The 13923-nt window shown below is 39.7% G+C and overlaps 1 protein-coding gene across 4 annotated transcripts in view; it reads left to right on the top strand.

Moving 5' to 3' along the window:
• ATG7 (autophagy related 7) overlaps positions 1 to 13923 on the top strand; it is a 215908-nt gene that overhangs the window by 109721 nt on the left and 92264 nt on the right. For all 4 annotated transcript variants that reach the window (XM_031686218.2, XM_031686219.2, XM_072941857.1 and 1 more), the window contains exon 18: positions 8877 to 8999. In XM_031686218.2, coding sequence (XP_031542078.2) covers positions 8877 to 8999 — 123 coding nt within the window. The remainder of the gene's footprint in view (positions 1 to 8876; positions 9000 to 13923) is intronic.

Genomic DNA, 13923 nt, shown 5'->3' on the forward strand with positions numbered 1-13923 from the left:
TTTAAGTCTTCCATTTTTTTTTTTGCTGATCTTCTGTCTAGTTGTTATATTCATTACTGAAAGTGCAGTGTTGAGCTCTCCAACTATCACTGTTTACTTATGTTTTTTCCTTCAATTCTGTGAGTTTCTGCTTCGTCTGTTTTGGGGCTGTTTGATGGGTACATGTGTGATTACAGTTATTAGATGTTTTGATAAATTGACTCTTTTATCATTAGATAGTGTCCTTCTTTGTCCCTCTTAACACTTTTGAAGTCTATTTTGTCTGATGTTAGTATAGCCTGTCCAACTTTCTTTTGGCTACTATTTGCAGGGAATATTTTTTTAAAAAACAAGTTTATTGATATGATTGACATGTAAAAATTGTACATATTTAAGGTTTACAACTTAATGTTTTGATATATGTGTATATTGTAAGTGATCACCACAGTCAGGCTAATTAACATATTTATCCACCTCCAACACTAGTAATTACCATTGTGTGTGTGTGTGTGTGTGTGTGTGTGTATGGTGAGACGTTTAAGATCCATCTTATTAGCACATCTCAAATATACAGTGTGGTATTGTTAACTACCATCATCATAGTTTATCTGATCTCTAGAACTTAATCATCTTGCATAATTGGAAGTGCATGGAATATCTTTTTTGTTCTTTTAGTTTCAACTCTTTTGTGTCTGATTCCAAAATGACTCTCTGTGCCTTTTTTCTGCATTTTGCTATGTCTGCCTTTTAGTTGGAGTCTTAACTCATTTACATTTAATGTATTTACTGATGGGATTTACATCTGCCTTGTTGCTATTTCTTTTCTATGTGTGTTATGTCTTCTCTTTCTGTATTCTTCTATTACCACCTTCTTTTGTGTTAAATAGATATTTTCTAATGTACTATTTTAATTCTCTTGTATTTTCTTTTACAATATATTTTTTATTTTTTCAGTGATTTCCCTCGGAATCGCAATTAAACTCTTAATTTATAACAATGTAATTTGGTTTAACATCAACTTAATTTCCTATATACAGCTGTTTCTCTTTCTTTTGTGCTTACTGTCACACAAGTTACATCTTTATGTATTATATGACAATACAGATTTATAATTATTGCTTTATACATTTGTATTTTAAATCACACAGGAAAAAATTACGAACAAAAATATAATTGCCTGTAGTTGTAGTTGCCTTTCCCTCTGCTCTTTTCTTCATGTGGATTTGAGTTACTGTCTAGTGTCCTTTCATTTCAACCTGAAAGGCTCCCTTTAGTATTTCTGACAGGGCAGATTTGCTAGTGATAAATTCTCTGTTTTGTGTTTATTTGGGAATAAGTTAATTTTTTTTTATTTTGAAGGTTACTTTTGCTAGACATGAAATTTTTAGTTGACAGTCTTTTTCTTTCAGCACTTTTAATATTTAATTCCATTACTTTTAGCCGCTGTGGTTTCTGATGAAAGGTTGGCTGTTAACGATCCCCTTTACATGATAGGCTATTTCTTTCTTGTGGTGGCAAGATTCTCCCTTTGTCTTTGTTTTTGTTTAATAGTTTGATGTAGGTGTGGATCTCTTTGAGTTTACTACTTAGAGTTGAGCTTCTTGGATGTGTAGATTAATGTTTTTCATCAAACTTGGAAAGTTTTCTGTCATTATTTCCTCAAATAGTCTTTCTACCCTCTCTCTCCTCTCTTCTGAAACTCATTATGCATATGCTAGTATACTTGATGGTATCCCATGGGTACCTGAGATTTTTTTCTTCATTCTTTTTTCTTTCTGTTCCTCTGATTGGATAATTTCAGTTGACCTGTCTTCATGTTCAGTGAGTCTTTCATCACCCTGCCCAAATCTACTATTGTGTCTGTCTCATGAATTTTTCAGTTGTATTTTTCAGCTCCAGAAATGTCTCTTTGATTTTTTTTTAATAATTTCTCTTTGTTGATATCCTCTATTTTGGTGAGGTATTATTCTCATACTTTCTTTTAGTTACTTACACATTTTTTTTTAGTTCTTTGAATATACTTAAAATAGCTGTTTTAAAGTCTTTGTCTAGTAAGTCCTTGGGGACAGTTTCTTATAGACTAATTTTGTTTTTGTTTTGTGTATGGGATATACTTTCCTGTTTCTTTGCATATCTGGTAATTTTGTATTGAGAACTGGACATTTTAAATAATAAAATGCGGCAATTCTGGGAATCAGATTCTCCCCCTTCTCTGTGGTTTACTGTCACTCCTTGTTAATGCTGCTGTTATTTATCGACTCATCTGAACTAACTTCATTAAGTTTTTGTTCTTTGTCCTGTATGGCTGTGAAGTTTCTGCTTGGTTACCTTAGTGGTCATCTAATAGTTTGACAGAGCATTTCATCAATACCTGGAACTAGCAAGTCCCTCAGCCTTTGCTAAGGGGTCTATGTGTATGTTGGGGTGTGCCTTCTTTACTCAGCTGGGCAATTAAGAACTCTGCCTTACCTTTCATTTCCCACTTTAACAGATCTCAAGATCATCTTGAGGTGAGAGCTGAAGGCCTTGCCTCTTTTCTGATCATGTGCATGACTTTGGGCATGCACCAGCTCTATGCCTGTGCATGGTGGTCTGGAGCCCCAAGATTATGGAATTCCCTGGGTTTTCCTTTTAAGCTTTTTGGTAAGCTTATTGTTGCTTCAGCTGTTACCACCTCAGGAGATCACAGTGTTAAAGTTGCCCCTGATACTTTTCAGCAACTGGCCTGAGGGAAAAGTCACACAAGTGAGTTGTGAGTCTGATCAAATAAAGACAACGTGCAAATGGGGTCTTCCTTCTAAACGGGTGGCACTTTTCTGAAAATGGGGTCAGAGCTCCTTCAGAGTTACAGACTGCCACCTCCAGTGGCTGCCAGGCTGGCTTTCACTGTGATAGTGTGGTGTTGGTTTTCAAGGCCACAGTCAAGCTAGAAGGGGAAAAGGGAAGGGGATGGGACAAGATAAAATGCCACAAAGCTCACTGTTTTTACTGTGAGTCATCCATTTTTCTAAAATAAATACTCCTCAGACTTGTCAGTATTCTCTCTTCTTTTATTGTAGGAGAGCATTTTCAGAGGTCCTTACTCCACTGCTTTCACTGATGTGATTATGTGTCTTCTTGTCATGCATTTCCTGTACTTACCAAGCCCTATTTGGTGATAATAATTTTATTTTGTGTAATAAATGCAAAAAGTATTAAACATATAGCATTTCTGTTGCCCTTTGTAGGCCATTCTTTGTCAGTGATTGAAGTCATGAAATCTTTTTGTATCTAAGTAGGAAAGTGGGCATGGAGTTTCACCCCCACTGTAGAGATATGTGCTGGCTCAGAAAAATGAAGTGTTTTGCCCATTGCTGCCAAATTACTGCCAGTTGCATGTTGACTCCCAGTTTTCAGTTTGTTTCCTTCTACCCAGTTGACTCCAGTAGAATTGTGATTTTGGTATGTAAGGATACCAAGATGTAATATTATTTGGCTCTTTTTAGTACAGTTGTGTGTTGTACCATAAGAAGTTCAGTTAAAATGTTGGACTTTTATTCCACTGTCAGTTATCTCAATTTTAAAGCTATTTGATGTTTTGAACTTGAAATCTCTCATATCCTCTAAATTACCATTGTGCCCATTTTACATTTGGATGCTTAAGAAAAATGTACAGTATGCAGTGACTTTAGGGAAAGAACAAGAGGCTTATGTGCTCTGTTTTTGACATGCCAGTAATTATCCTGATTAATGCTTTAGTTTTTGACATCCTGCTATATATCTTGAACTTGGATCTGTTCTTCCTTTTTAAAGTCTGCCCTTGTAAGTTCTGCCTGTGTCTAATAGAGTGAGTTAACAGCAACAGATTTAGTTAAGATGATAGCTGCATGTTTCCAGATGAAGCTGTTTTCTCATCCATTACCTGCTTTATATCACTGACATACATGGAAACAGGAACAAAGTTATTGAACATCTGGTTGATATTTGAAAATGCCATCCATTCCTGATTACCAGGGATAGTGAGGCAGAGCATTTCCTTCAATCTGTCTGGTAACTCGATGTGCCATGGAAAGTGGGGTCAGAGACTATAGAAGGGAAGAAAAGATCATAGGAGGTGGAATTAATCCGGGAAGACTTCTTGCAGGAGTTGATACTTGAGCTTAGTTTTGATGGAAGTACAGGATCTCATTTGATGGGGAAGACAGGAGATCATTCTAGATAGGGCAGCACCAAGAGGGAATGAGAAAGGAACTGAAGCTTTCCCAAGGTGATGGTCCTGGGGAGCTGGGAGTAGTGACTGTGGGACAGTCGTGTTGAAAGGGCTGCTGAGGTTGGTGGGTTTTTTCCCCCTCTTCTTTGGTTCCTTTTTATTGTGATGAGAGAAATCCCAGGGCACCAAGAGGCAGAAACTGATCAAGGGGCTTCCTGGTTTTATTAGCAGTGCTTTCAGCTCATTATCCAAAGTGGGGCTTCTCTGCCCTGGAATGGCTCCCTCAGCAAAAGTACTGGAAAACAGAAGGGTTTGCCCTCAACTTGAAGCAAAGTCTCTGTGGACGACTGGGTGACTGTCCCTCAGAGGGGAGTGTTTTGACTCTTACAGATTCTCATATGACAGGAACTAAGGTCCTGGTGGCTTCCAGCCATACTCTTCTATTATGCTATCTGGGACATTGGGCAAGCTTTTCCTATGTTTTTTAGAAATCACAACCCATGTTTATTTTTAAATCATCAAGAGCAACTAAGTACAATTTCTAAACAACAAAAACTTTAAGAGTTTTGAGACACCGCATGTTTCCTTCCCCTTTTGAAAATATATAAGCTATTTTTTTTTTAGGTGGGGTACACAGTTTCTGGTGTCCTTGTTTAAGATTAATAGATGAGAGTTGCAAACCATGAATACCTCCTGCTTCTCATGAAATGAAAATCATTGCATGGTGTCATCAGGAGATCTTAGACTCTGCGAAAGGCATTCTCCAGAGAGCCATCCAAAAATTGGAGGATTCTGGAGGGGCTCAAATACCTAGCTGGAGAGTAAGGGTTTGGTCTAGTAATGAGCCACCAAAGAGTCTCAGCAAGAGAAGTGACACTCCCAAAATCGTGTTTTAAGAGGAGATTCTAACATTTTTGTCCACGGATATGTGCTCATGTGTGCCATGAATAAAGATAACCCAGCCTTACGAAATAGGACAACTGTGTCCATCAGGGAAGGATCCACGTCTTTATACTAGAAGAGTCATTATTATTTCTCTACAGTACTTAAAACCTTCCGACATGTAATGTGTACAGAGCCGCATATTACATAATTTGCTTAAGAGGTGTTACATGTTTTATGTTTTATGACAGGTTGTTGCAGTGCTCAAAGTCATTGTGATAGTATCTTTTTTTTTTTTTGGATAATTTAAAACACATTTTTCCCCTCTAAGAAGTTTAAGCTGTTTGTAGAGGGGAAAAAAAATCCCCCTAGTTTTTATAAGCTGCTTATACTTCTAACACAGATTAACTTCCCAGCACATAAAGGGAATACTGGAAAACTTGGGCATGATTAAATATGCCCCAGAGGATTAAATTTTTCCACATAGTTTTCAAGCCAGAGCTATTAATAATGTTTCAGCATTAAACTTTCTGTGCATCCTGTTGATGGGGGAGGCCTTTCTCACTCTGCCCTTGCTGTTTTTCCACCGTCCAGATTTGCAGCACTACAGAATTATCTGTGCAAACATAGGCTTGCAGTCTGAAAGTTTAATTAAGGTCCAACAAAGAGTCATCTCTGGAGTCATTCCAAATTTTTTTTTCAAAGTTCTTGTCCATTTTTCACTCCCATGTGTTGTTTATTTTTTTTTAACCTTACTGTAAACCTGGCACAAAGTAGCTGTTTAATGAGTTGAATAGGTCACTCAGAAATAAGTGATCACTAAACACATAGTATTTAGCATTTTGAAAAAGATCACTTAATTTCTATGTACATTTTTCCTGAGATAACATTCTGATTTGTAAGGAATCTTGTAATTACTGAGGGATTGAATTATTAAGTGCCCTTTTTTCCAGGCGGTGGGTTGTCAAATTAATTAACTCTGGCTAATCAGCCAAAGACTGTACTTCGTTAATGCCTTGAGGCAAAACAGTTCCCCCCTGCTCCTCCAGCTGTCTGGGGCTCCCTGTCTACCTGTCCCTCCAGCCTGCAGGTCTTTGCTCACCAGCCTCCGGTCCCTTCATTGGTGCTCAGTAGCCCCTCAAATTCTTTGACCCTGTCCTGCCAGTCCCCAAAGATGGGTCGTTAACTTTACCTTTCTCCCTCAGCATATTTTTTCTGCTCTGAACGGGCTTTTGATGGCTTGGCACTCGTCATGTGCCACTGATCAGCTTCCTTTCTCACATTCCCCACCCAGCTGCCCCAGACCATCACTACCCCTGCCAAGTCCTGCAGCCCACCCCATCGCCTTCTGTGGCAGCAGGTGACCTTGCCGCCGCTGTTCAGCTGAGCGCCTCAGCCCGCGGTTCCCCATGCCCCTAACTTAACCACTCGTCCCAGCTCTGCACGTTCTGCACCTGGGGCAGAGCCACCTGCCCCTCCTTTCTAGCTGCAACTTCTTCACCAGGACTTCAGAGTTCCTCTTCCTCTTCTTCTGAGACCTTTCTCCAGTGCTGAAGAAAAAACTAAAAACTAAATTGGGATTTTAATATTATTGGAATAAGTAATACGTGCACATGGTTTTAAAAATTCAAGTAGTATTAAAGAGTGTATAGAGGCAACTACTTGATGTCATGTGTGTGTGTGTCCCCTTCCAGAGACGCTGCGTTCAAAACGAGCCGGTCCACATGTACATTTCCCTCTCTACCTCTCCTCTCTCACCTTTATTTTAAAAACATTAATACTTGACACATGGTCTGGACATTGCTTTTTAATATATTTCTGTCTTGGAAATCAGTTTATATGAGTACTGTGGAATTGCTTTATTCTTTTAATGGATCCAGATTATGTCCTTGATTGTAAATATACCACAATTTAGTTAACCATCCTCTTTAAGTGTTAGTTACTCCTAATCTTTTGCTGCTTCAAACAGTGCTGCAGAGTGAGCATCCATACACACTAGTCTTTGCCCTCGTGCAAGCTGGTGTAAGAGGGGTGGTGTGGGCTTACTGCTTAAGACGCCGCATTCTCATCGTCAGCCTTTCTCTAAAATGTTCACTTTGTAAACTAAACAATAGCTGAATATTGAAGAATATTGGGCAGAAAAAGGAAAATCACAATTCACCAACCCTCAACAGTGACAAAAAGTCTTCGAAAAGTAGTCTTTGAAGTGGAATTGCTGGGTTGAGGAGTTTATACATTTTCATTTCTGAAGGGAGAAAATTAAAAAAATTATTTTTCTATTTCTTGTGTCGTTTCTTCTCCAACCTTGCTGTTCCTGTGTAATTGATTTCAGGGACTAATCTTCAACGTCTGCTATCCTTCTGAAACATTCATCTCTCTCTTCTGAGTTTTGAGAGACTTTCCGAGGCATTCTGGTTCACTGTTTGCTTTCTACAATTCACGGTTGCTATGATCATTTAATTCCTAAATGTGGTAATTGCTTGTTTCTAAGTACACGTCTGTTCTTATACTGTTCTCCTTAAAAGGCTTCTTTATCTTTTGATCTTTTTATTGAAGGCCAATGTATATATGAAACAGCGCTTGACAGTTTCTCACAAGGTATACTTTTGTAACCAGAACCCACATAAAGGAACACGTATGACCAGCACCCCAGGACCTCCCTTGTGCCCCCTTCCAGTTACAGTCCTTTCATGGATAACCCCTGATGTCTCACGCTATAGATACATTTTGTCTGTTTGTTTTTGTACTTTATGTAATTGTAATCCTATAGTGCATAATGCTTCTCCCTTCTTTTGTTTAAAATTTTGTTTGTGATAATTATTTATATTGTTACGTGTAGTTGTTTGTTTTCATTTCTGTACATATTTCATTGCATGAATAAACCACAGTTTGTTAATTCATTCTACTGTTGATGGACACTGAAATGGCTTCTGGTTTGGGGCTGTCATGAATAGTGCTGCCCTGGACACTTTTGCTCAGGTCTTCTGATGCACATAAGTATACATTTTTTGTTAGGGGTGTGTATCTGGGAGTAGAATTTCTTGATAACATGGCATAGAAGTGTCAAACCTCTAAAGTGGATCTCTTATTTTGCATTCCTGTGAGGATACTGGTGGTTCCACATCCTTGCTAATACTTGGTGTTTTCTGTCTTTTCTGTTTTAGCCATTCACAGTGGTTGTAATTTTTGTTTCCCTGATCACTTGTAATGTTGAGCAACTTTTCGTATGTTTATTGACTATTTAAGAAACCTCTTTTGTGATATGCTTGGTGAAATTCATTTTTACATTTTAAAAAAGTTTTAATGCATTTGACTAGCTGGTAGGTCCCATCTCCCATCCTTTTGTCCCCTTCTTTCTCTTTCCCTCTTAAAATTTTCCTCTTGGTCCTTCTCTTGTCTATTATTTTCTTCCTGAAAGGTGAACTTTAGAATCAGTAACCTCAACTCTTCTAGAATTTTTAGTGCATTTGAATATAACTTACTTTGAGAAATACTACCATTCTTTCTAAGAAAGAGAAAATGATTATATACTAAGCCCTGCTGGTTTTGTGCCTACCAGATTGATTTTCCCATATTTATTTACTTTTGCTAGAGGAGTGGTGTATTAGGTTTATTTTATTTTTAGAGGAGGTGCTGGGAATTGAACCCAGGACCTTGTGTATGCTAAGCATGCACTCTACCAATTTAGCTATACCCTCCACTCCCGTATTTAATTTTTAATTCTAGTTTTAGTTCTATTTTTGACAGGTGATTATTAGAAGTGAAATTTTTAATATACATTTAAAACCTACTGCCTCCTTAAAATATATATATAAATGTTTTACAGGTCCTTGATCAATATGAGCGAGAAGGATTTAATTTCCTAGCGAAGGTGTTTAATTCTTCACATTCCTTCTTAGAGGACTTGACCGGTCTTACGTTGCTGCATCAAGAGACCCAAGCTGCTGAGGTAAGACTAAAGCAAGCTTTTTATACAGAAGACTGATGTGTTTGAAACCTGTTTGATATTCAGATGTACGGAAAAGGGAGGAAGCAGTTATGATTTTTTTCTTGAGAACATGTGTCACTAAACATGCCAGTGGTCAGAAGAGGAACCTTCTGCAGTTGCTGGATGCTGACGCGTGCAGGTTGTTGGATGGCAGGTGCCAAATGCACAAAATTGCTGATAGAGAAAGTACAGGTTATTGATTTCCAGGCACTGCTGGCCCTACCTACAGAACAGCGTGCCTATAGCTGTTGCAGAGTTGGCTGTGGGGTCCATACGTCAAAATGCAAGTCAGGGAGCCACTGGACTCCAGCTGTGTTCCTCAGAGAGAATGTGCCTGGCTTTTATTTCACAATTGAATCAGTCTTCTTAGGCCACGGAACCCCACCGTGAAATGGCTTCCTCATACAACCTAAGAGAGTTGTTTTGCTTGTCAAATAGAGTATTTTGCAGATCTTAACTTTCTGGGTCACTACAATTGTGGTTTTGTTTTTTTTTTAAGACCGGTATTTGCACAATTCATTATCATTTTGTTTTTCCAAATGCTCGCTGTCCTTACACGAGGGTATGCTGGATATGTGTGGCACTATCAGGTCACTTGGCAAAACAGACAGTTCCTCAGAATGGATGAATGAGATTAAATCAAAATCCCCACCGCCCCCATCCCCACTCCCCCACCAGTTACCAGGGTGAAGAAGCTCTTAGGGAGAAGCGGTCTGTCACCGCGTTTCCACAAACTACATGAGGAAGACCTGGAGGCCTGTGTCCTGCAGGAGTGGAGCGCTTGCAAAGTTACCGTTACTCCCACAGTCCTGTTCATTGGTCACCGCCTGGGGTTGCGCATCCTCAGCACTGGGGGAGGCCCCAGTGGTCAGTGAGTGATGGTCAAGCCCAGTGCTGGACTAACTGGTGGTGAAAAGGCTGCTGTCTGGAAGATCGAACTAGCCTGAATATAGAAAAGCCATGTAGAAACACCAGGATCAAATCTTTTGAAGCTTTCGGCAGATCAGGGTAAGCTTTGTAGGCCCGGCACAGAGGAACGGTAGTGCCTCTAGTGCTGGACTTAGACCTGAACTGGCTTTTCTTTAACTCGCTTTGGTGTCGCCTGGGCTTTGAGCAGATGCAGTCTTCACTTACGACCAAGAGGGAGGCCCACACAGAGCCTCTCAGCTTCATTTGCGGAAGGTGAATGGCATCTCTGAAGGACTTAAGAGACTTTGAGATTTTCCTCGGCGCTGTGGTTGGCTTCCCAGTTAACAAGGTTCAGAGCATTATGTTGCTCACGGCTGACATTTTGCCTTTTGAGCAGCACTGATGGAGAGGGAGGAATAACTGGCAGGTCTTCTCGTCCACGCAAGCATTTGGCTCGTTGGCTGGGGGAGTTTTCCACCCAGCAGGAGTAATTCGCATGCCCCTCTGTAGCTGCCTGGAAGAACTGCAGCTTGAAGTTGACCCCATGTTTCACTCTTTATAGCAGAGCGGATGCTAGGACACTGGGCAGATGCCTTGATTAAACCTGGCTCGTTTTGCATTTTAGTTGGTCAAACATTAGCAGCCTTTTCGAAGATACAGAAGGGGAAGGGGGAGTTTAAGAGAACACTAGTGTTTGGATGGGAGGCCAGCAGGGGGGATGATTTCCTCCCCAAGTCGGAGTCGTCTTTTTAAAGTTTACCTCTATTAAATTACATTTATAGTGTTGGACTCATAAGCCACACATCAAATTTTAGATTAGAGATGGTAAACTGGTTAGTCTGTGAGGCAGATACAGCTCACAGGTGTGTTTTGTTTGGCCTACCCTACGTGTTAAATTCTGAATAAAGCCAATGTTTAAAAATTATGAGTTTTACATAAAAATATGAGTTTTCCCATTTCCAACTTCTATGAAAAATCAGATTTGGCAACGCCAGGCCTGTGTTCCTTAATAGTGATGGTTAGCTGGACCTAAGAAGCAAATTTTATAGAATTTGCTTTTAAATTTTAAAGAATACACTTGATACAAAACTTTAAAGGCATAAAAATATTCTGTGTGGGAAGGAAACCTCCCTTCTACCCCCGTGCCTTACCCCCCAGCTCCCTTCCTGGAGACACGCACTGCTGTTTCCTTCCCGGAGATACTCCTTACGTGACGTACTCATTCAAATGATGCCCTCCAGTTGATGACCCTTAGTAGCACTGGAATTTGCAACCCCTATCTTAGGAAAGGATTATTCTTTTTCTTAAAAAGCCCTAAATAAGACTATGTGTTAAGGTAGTGCTCACCAGCAGATCTCATAGCAACAAAAATCAATATCTTACCTACATTATTTTACTTCACTCTGAAAAAGTGTGTGTAAATAAATAAATATGAATATCAAAAAATATTCACATATCTGTTAAAGATAGTGTTTTGATTTACATAGTTGATTCCCAGTGCATTTACAGATGTTCAGTAATAAAAATGCAAATTTCTGTGTTCCATATAATAGAAAGGTCCCAGTTTATTTTAGCAATGCAGTCAGTAATGCCCAATTAATTCTCATTTTGGGCTAACTGGTTTTATCTGTCAGCACTGGAATTGCAAAAGATTCAACTGGATAACTATATGTGACAGTATCATTTTATACATTGTTTATAAAAATATATATTTATACAAATACTGTTTTTTAAAAAAAATAAAACAAAACCCTTACTGAACATTTTTTGAAAACTTGGTAGCGAGGCACTGTGCTAGTAACTGAACACAGAAGTGAGATGAGCTCAGAATCTGGTGTGAGAAGCAGAGACATAAATAGTGAACTCTAGCATCATGAAAAATGTTTTAGTTGTTTATATATTCGGTGCTGAGAGAGCAGTTGCTCCTGCCTGGGAGAGCAGGGATGTCAAGGAAAGCTTCACAGGGAAGGGGAAAAAATATTCCAGTTAGTTTTAAACAATGAGCAGCTTCTCTAAAAATAAGAGTTGGATTTGGGCAGGGAAGATACAAGAGAGGAGAGGAGGACCAGGGCATTCTAGGACGAAGGTCTCAGAGGCCAAGAGTCTTAAGTGTGTCACTCAGAATCGTGAGCAGGTAGTTGGAGCCAGAGTTCCCTGAAATCAGATAATGTCTTTTGTAACAACAGCTTTTTTGAATTCTAACTCAGATACCATGAAATCCACCCTTGGTAAAGTGTACAATTCAGCGGGTTTCAATATATTCACAGGGTTGCTCTGCTACTGTTACTTAGTGCGTCTTCACTGCTGCAGAAAGAACTCTGTCTCCATGAGGCAGTCACTCCTCACTCCCACCTCCTCCTTCTGCCCTGGTACCGCTCGCTCATCTGCCGTCTCTCTCTATGGACTTGCCTGTTCTGGACACACCACATAAATGGGATCAAACAGTGGACTGCCTCTGTGTCTGGCATCTACCACTTAGCGTGATGTTTCCTAGGTTCCTCCGTGTTGTAGCATGGTAATTGTTTTTAATTTAAAGAAAGAACAGTGTTTTGATGCTATTAAACTTTCTCATGTCCCTTAAAGCCTGTGGTCTCTCTCCAAGAATATAGCCCCTTTATGAAGGGTGAAGGCAAAGAGGATCTTGCTTAGGGACTACATACAGATCCCTTTATTTTCATAGACAGGGGGACAGACAGAATGAATTGGGAGATATAGTCAAGACAGAATCATCTGGCTTTAGTGAGATGGATTAATATAGCCCAATTTGTTGCCGCCATCTCCTTTCCCTCGTCAGATGTCCAAAATCGATTGTCATTACTGTAGCCGAGGTTACTGCCATAGGGACAGTGCTGTTGAGATTAACAGACAGTTCGCCAGGTTGGTTTCAGTTGGGGGAGGGGCCAAGGGGCAGGGTGCAGGGCACCGGCAGTTGGGTGGAGGCGAGCGCCAGACTCACAGAGACCGCTTTGTCTTGAGTTATGATGATTTTGAGGTAACGGAATGAATGAGTGAAAATGACTAAATGGTATCAGAGATCGGATGGAGAGAGAGCCTGGAGAAGAACAGAACTGGTAGATTGATTTAGCAGATAAAAGAAAGTTCTCCTGTTTCATTTAGTGCAGTGAGGAGAAGCTGTGGAGCTAGGGTGCAATAAAGACGTAAATGAGAAATGTGTGTGGCACGTTAATGTGACTTCGAGTTGTAGATTAACAGATTGAAACCACTCACCTCGTAAATGATTTTGGTAACGTTAACATCTCACAAAGAAAGGGTTTTGGACAGAGACCCGTATTCTTTGTCTGTATCTTGTCTAGCTGCCAAATTGTAGGTACACCCTGCCCAGGAAGTATAAAAGGCCCCACTCAGCTTTTTCCCCTCTTACAGAAATGTTGCTGTCTGAATAGGGAATTTTGCATGAAGTTCTGACTTTTACTTTCAAGATCCTTATTGAGTATGAGTTTGGGTATTTGGAGATTGAGCCCAGTGCCCTGTAGACAGCTGTTTATCCCATTTGGAACCAAAGGAAATGGCCTTGAAGTTGATGAAACACAAGATATCCAAGTCACGGAGTGGTTGAAGTGCTCACCACATCCTCTTAAGTGCTGGACTTGTTGAGGAAAGGCTCAGTCTAAACCAAACATGCGAATGGCTTAGCCATCTTTCCATAAAATTTGCTGTGACTTCTCTCCTTAGGGTTATTTTTCATCAAATATCAATTCCCATGTACTGATTAAGTTCCAACTGTGAGTTCAACATTGTGCTGTGGGAAATGCCAAATAATGTTCACATTCTATCCAACTAGAGAGAAAATACTGATTCACAAGAGTTAATAAAACAAGCTGTATTGGTGTATCCTTGAGATCTTCAAGTTCCAAAATTTCATAATCCAACGTCCCTGGAATACTTCATACTCATTCTTGAGAGTTTGCAAGGTTTATGGCTCCAGGTTATGTTTTCCTCCCTTGATGGTGATATC

Source organism: Vicugna pacos, chromosome 17 (genome assembly GCF_048564905.1).
Source record: "Vicugna pacos chromosome 17, VicPac4, whole genome shotgun sequence".
NCBI classification, from domain to species: domain Eukaryota; kingdom Metazoa; phylum Chordata; class Mammalia; order Artiodactyla; family Camelidae; genus Vicugna; species Vicugna pacos.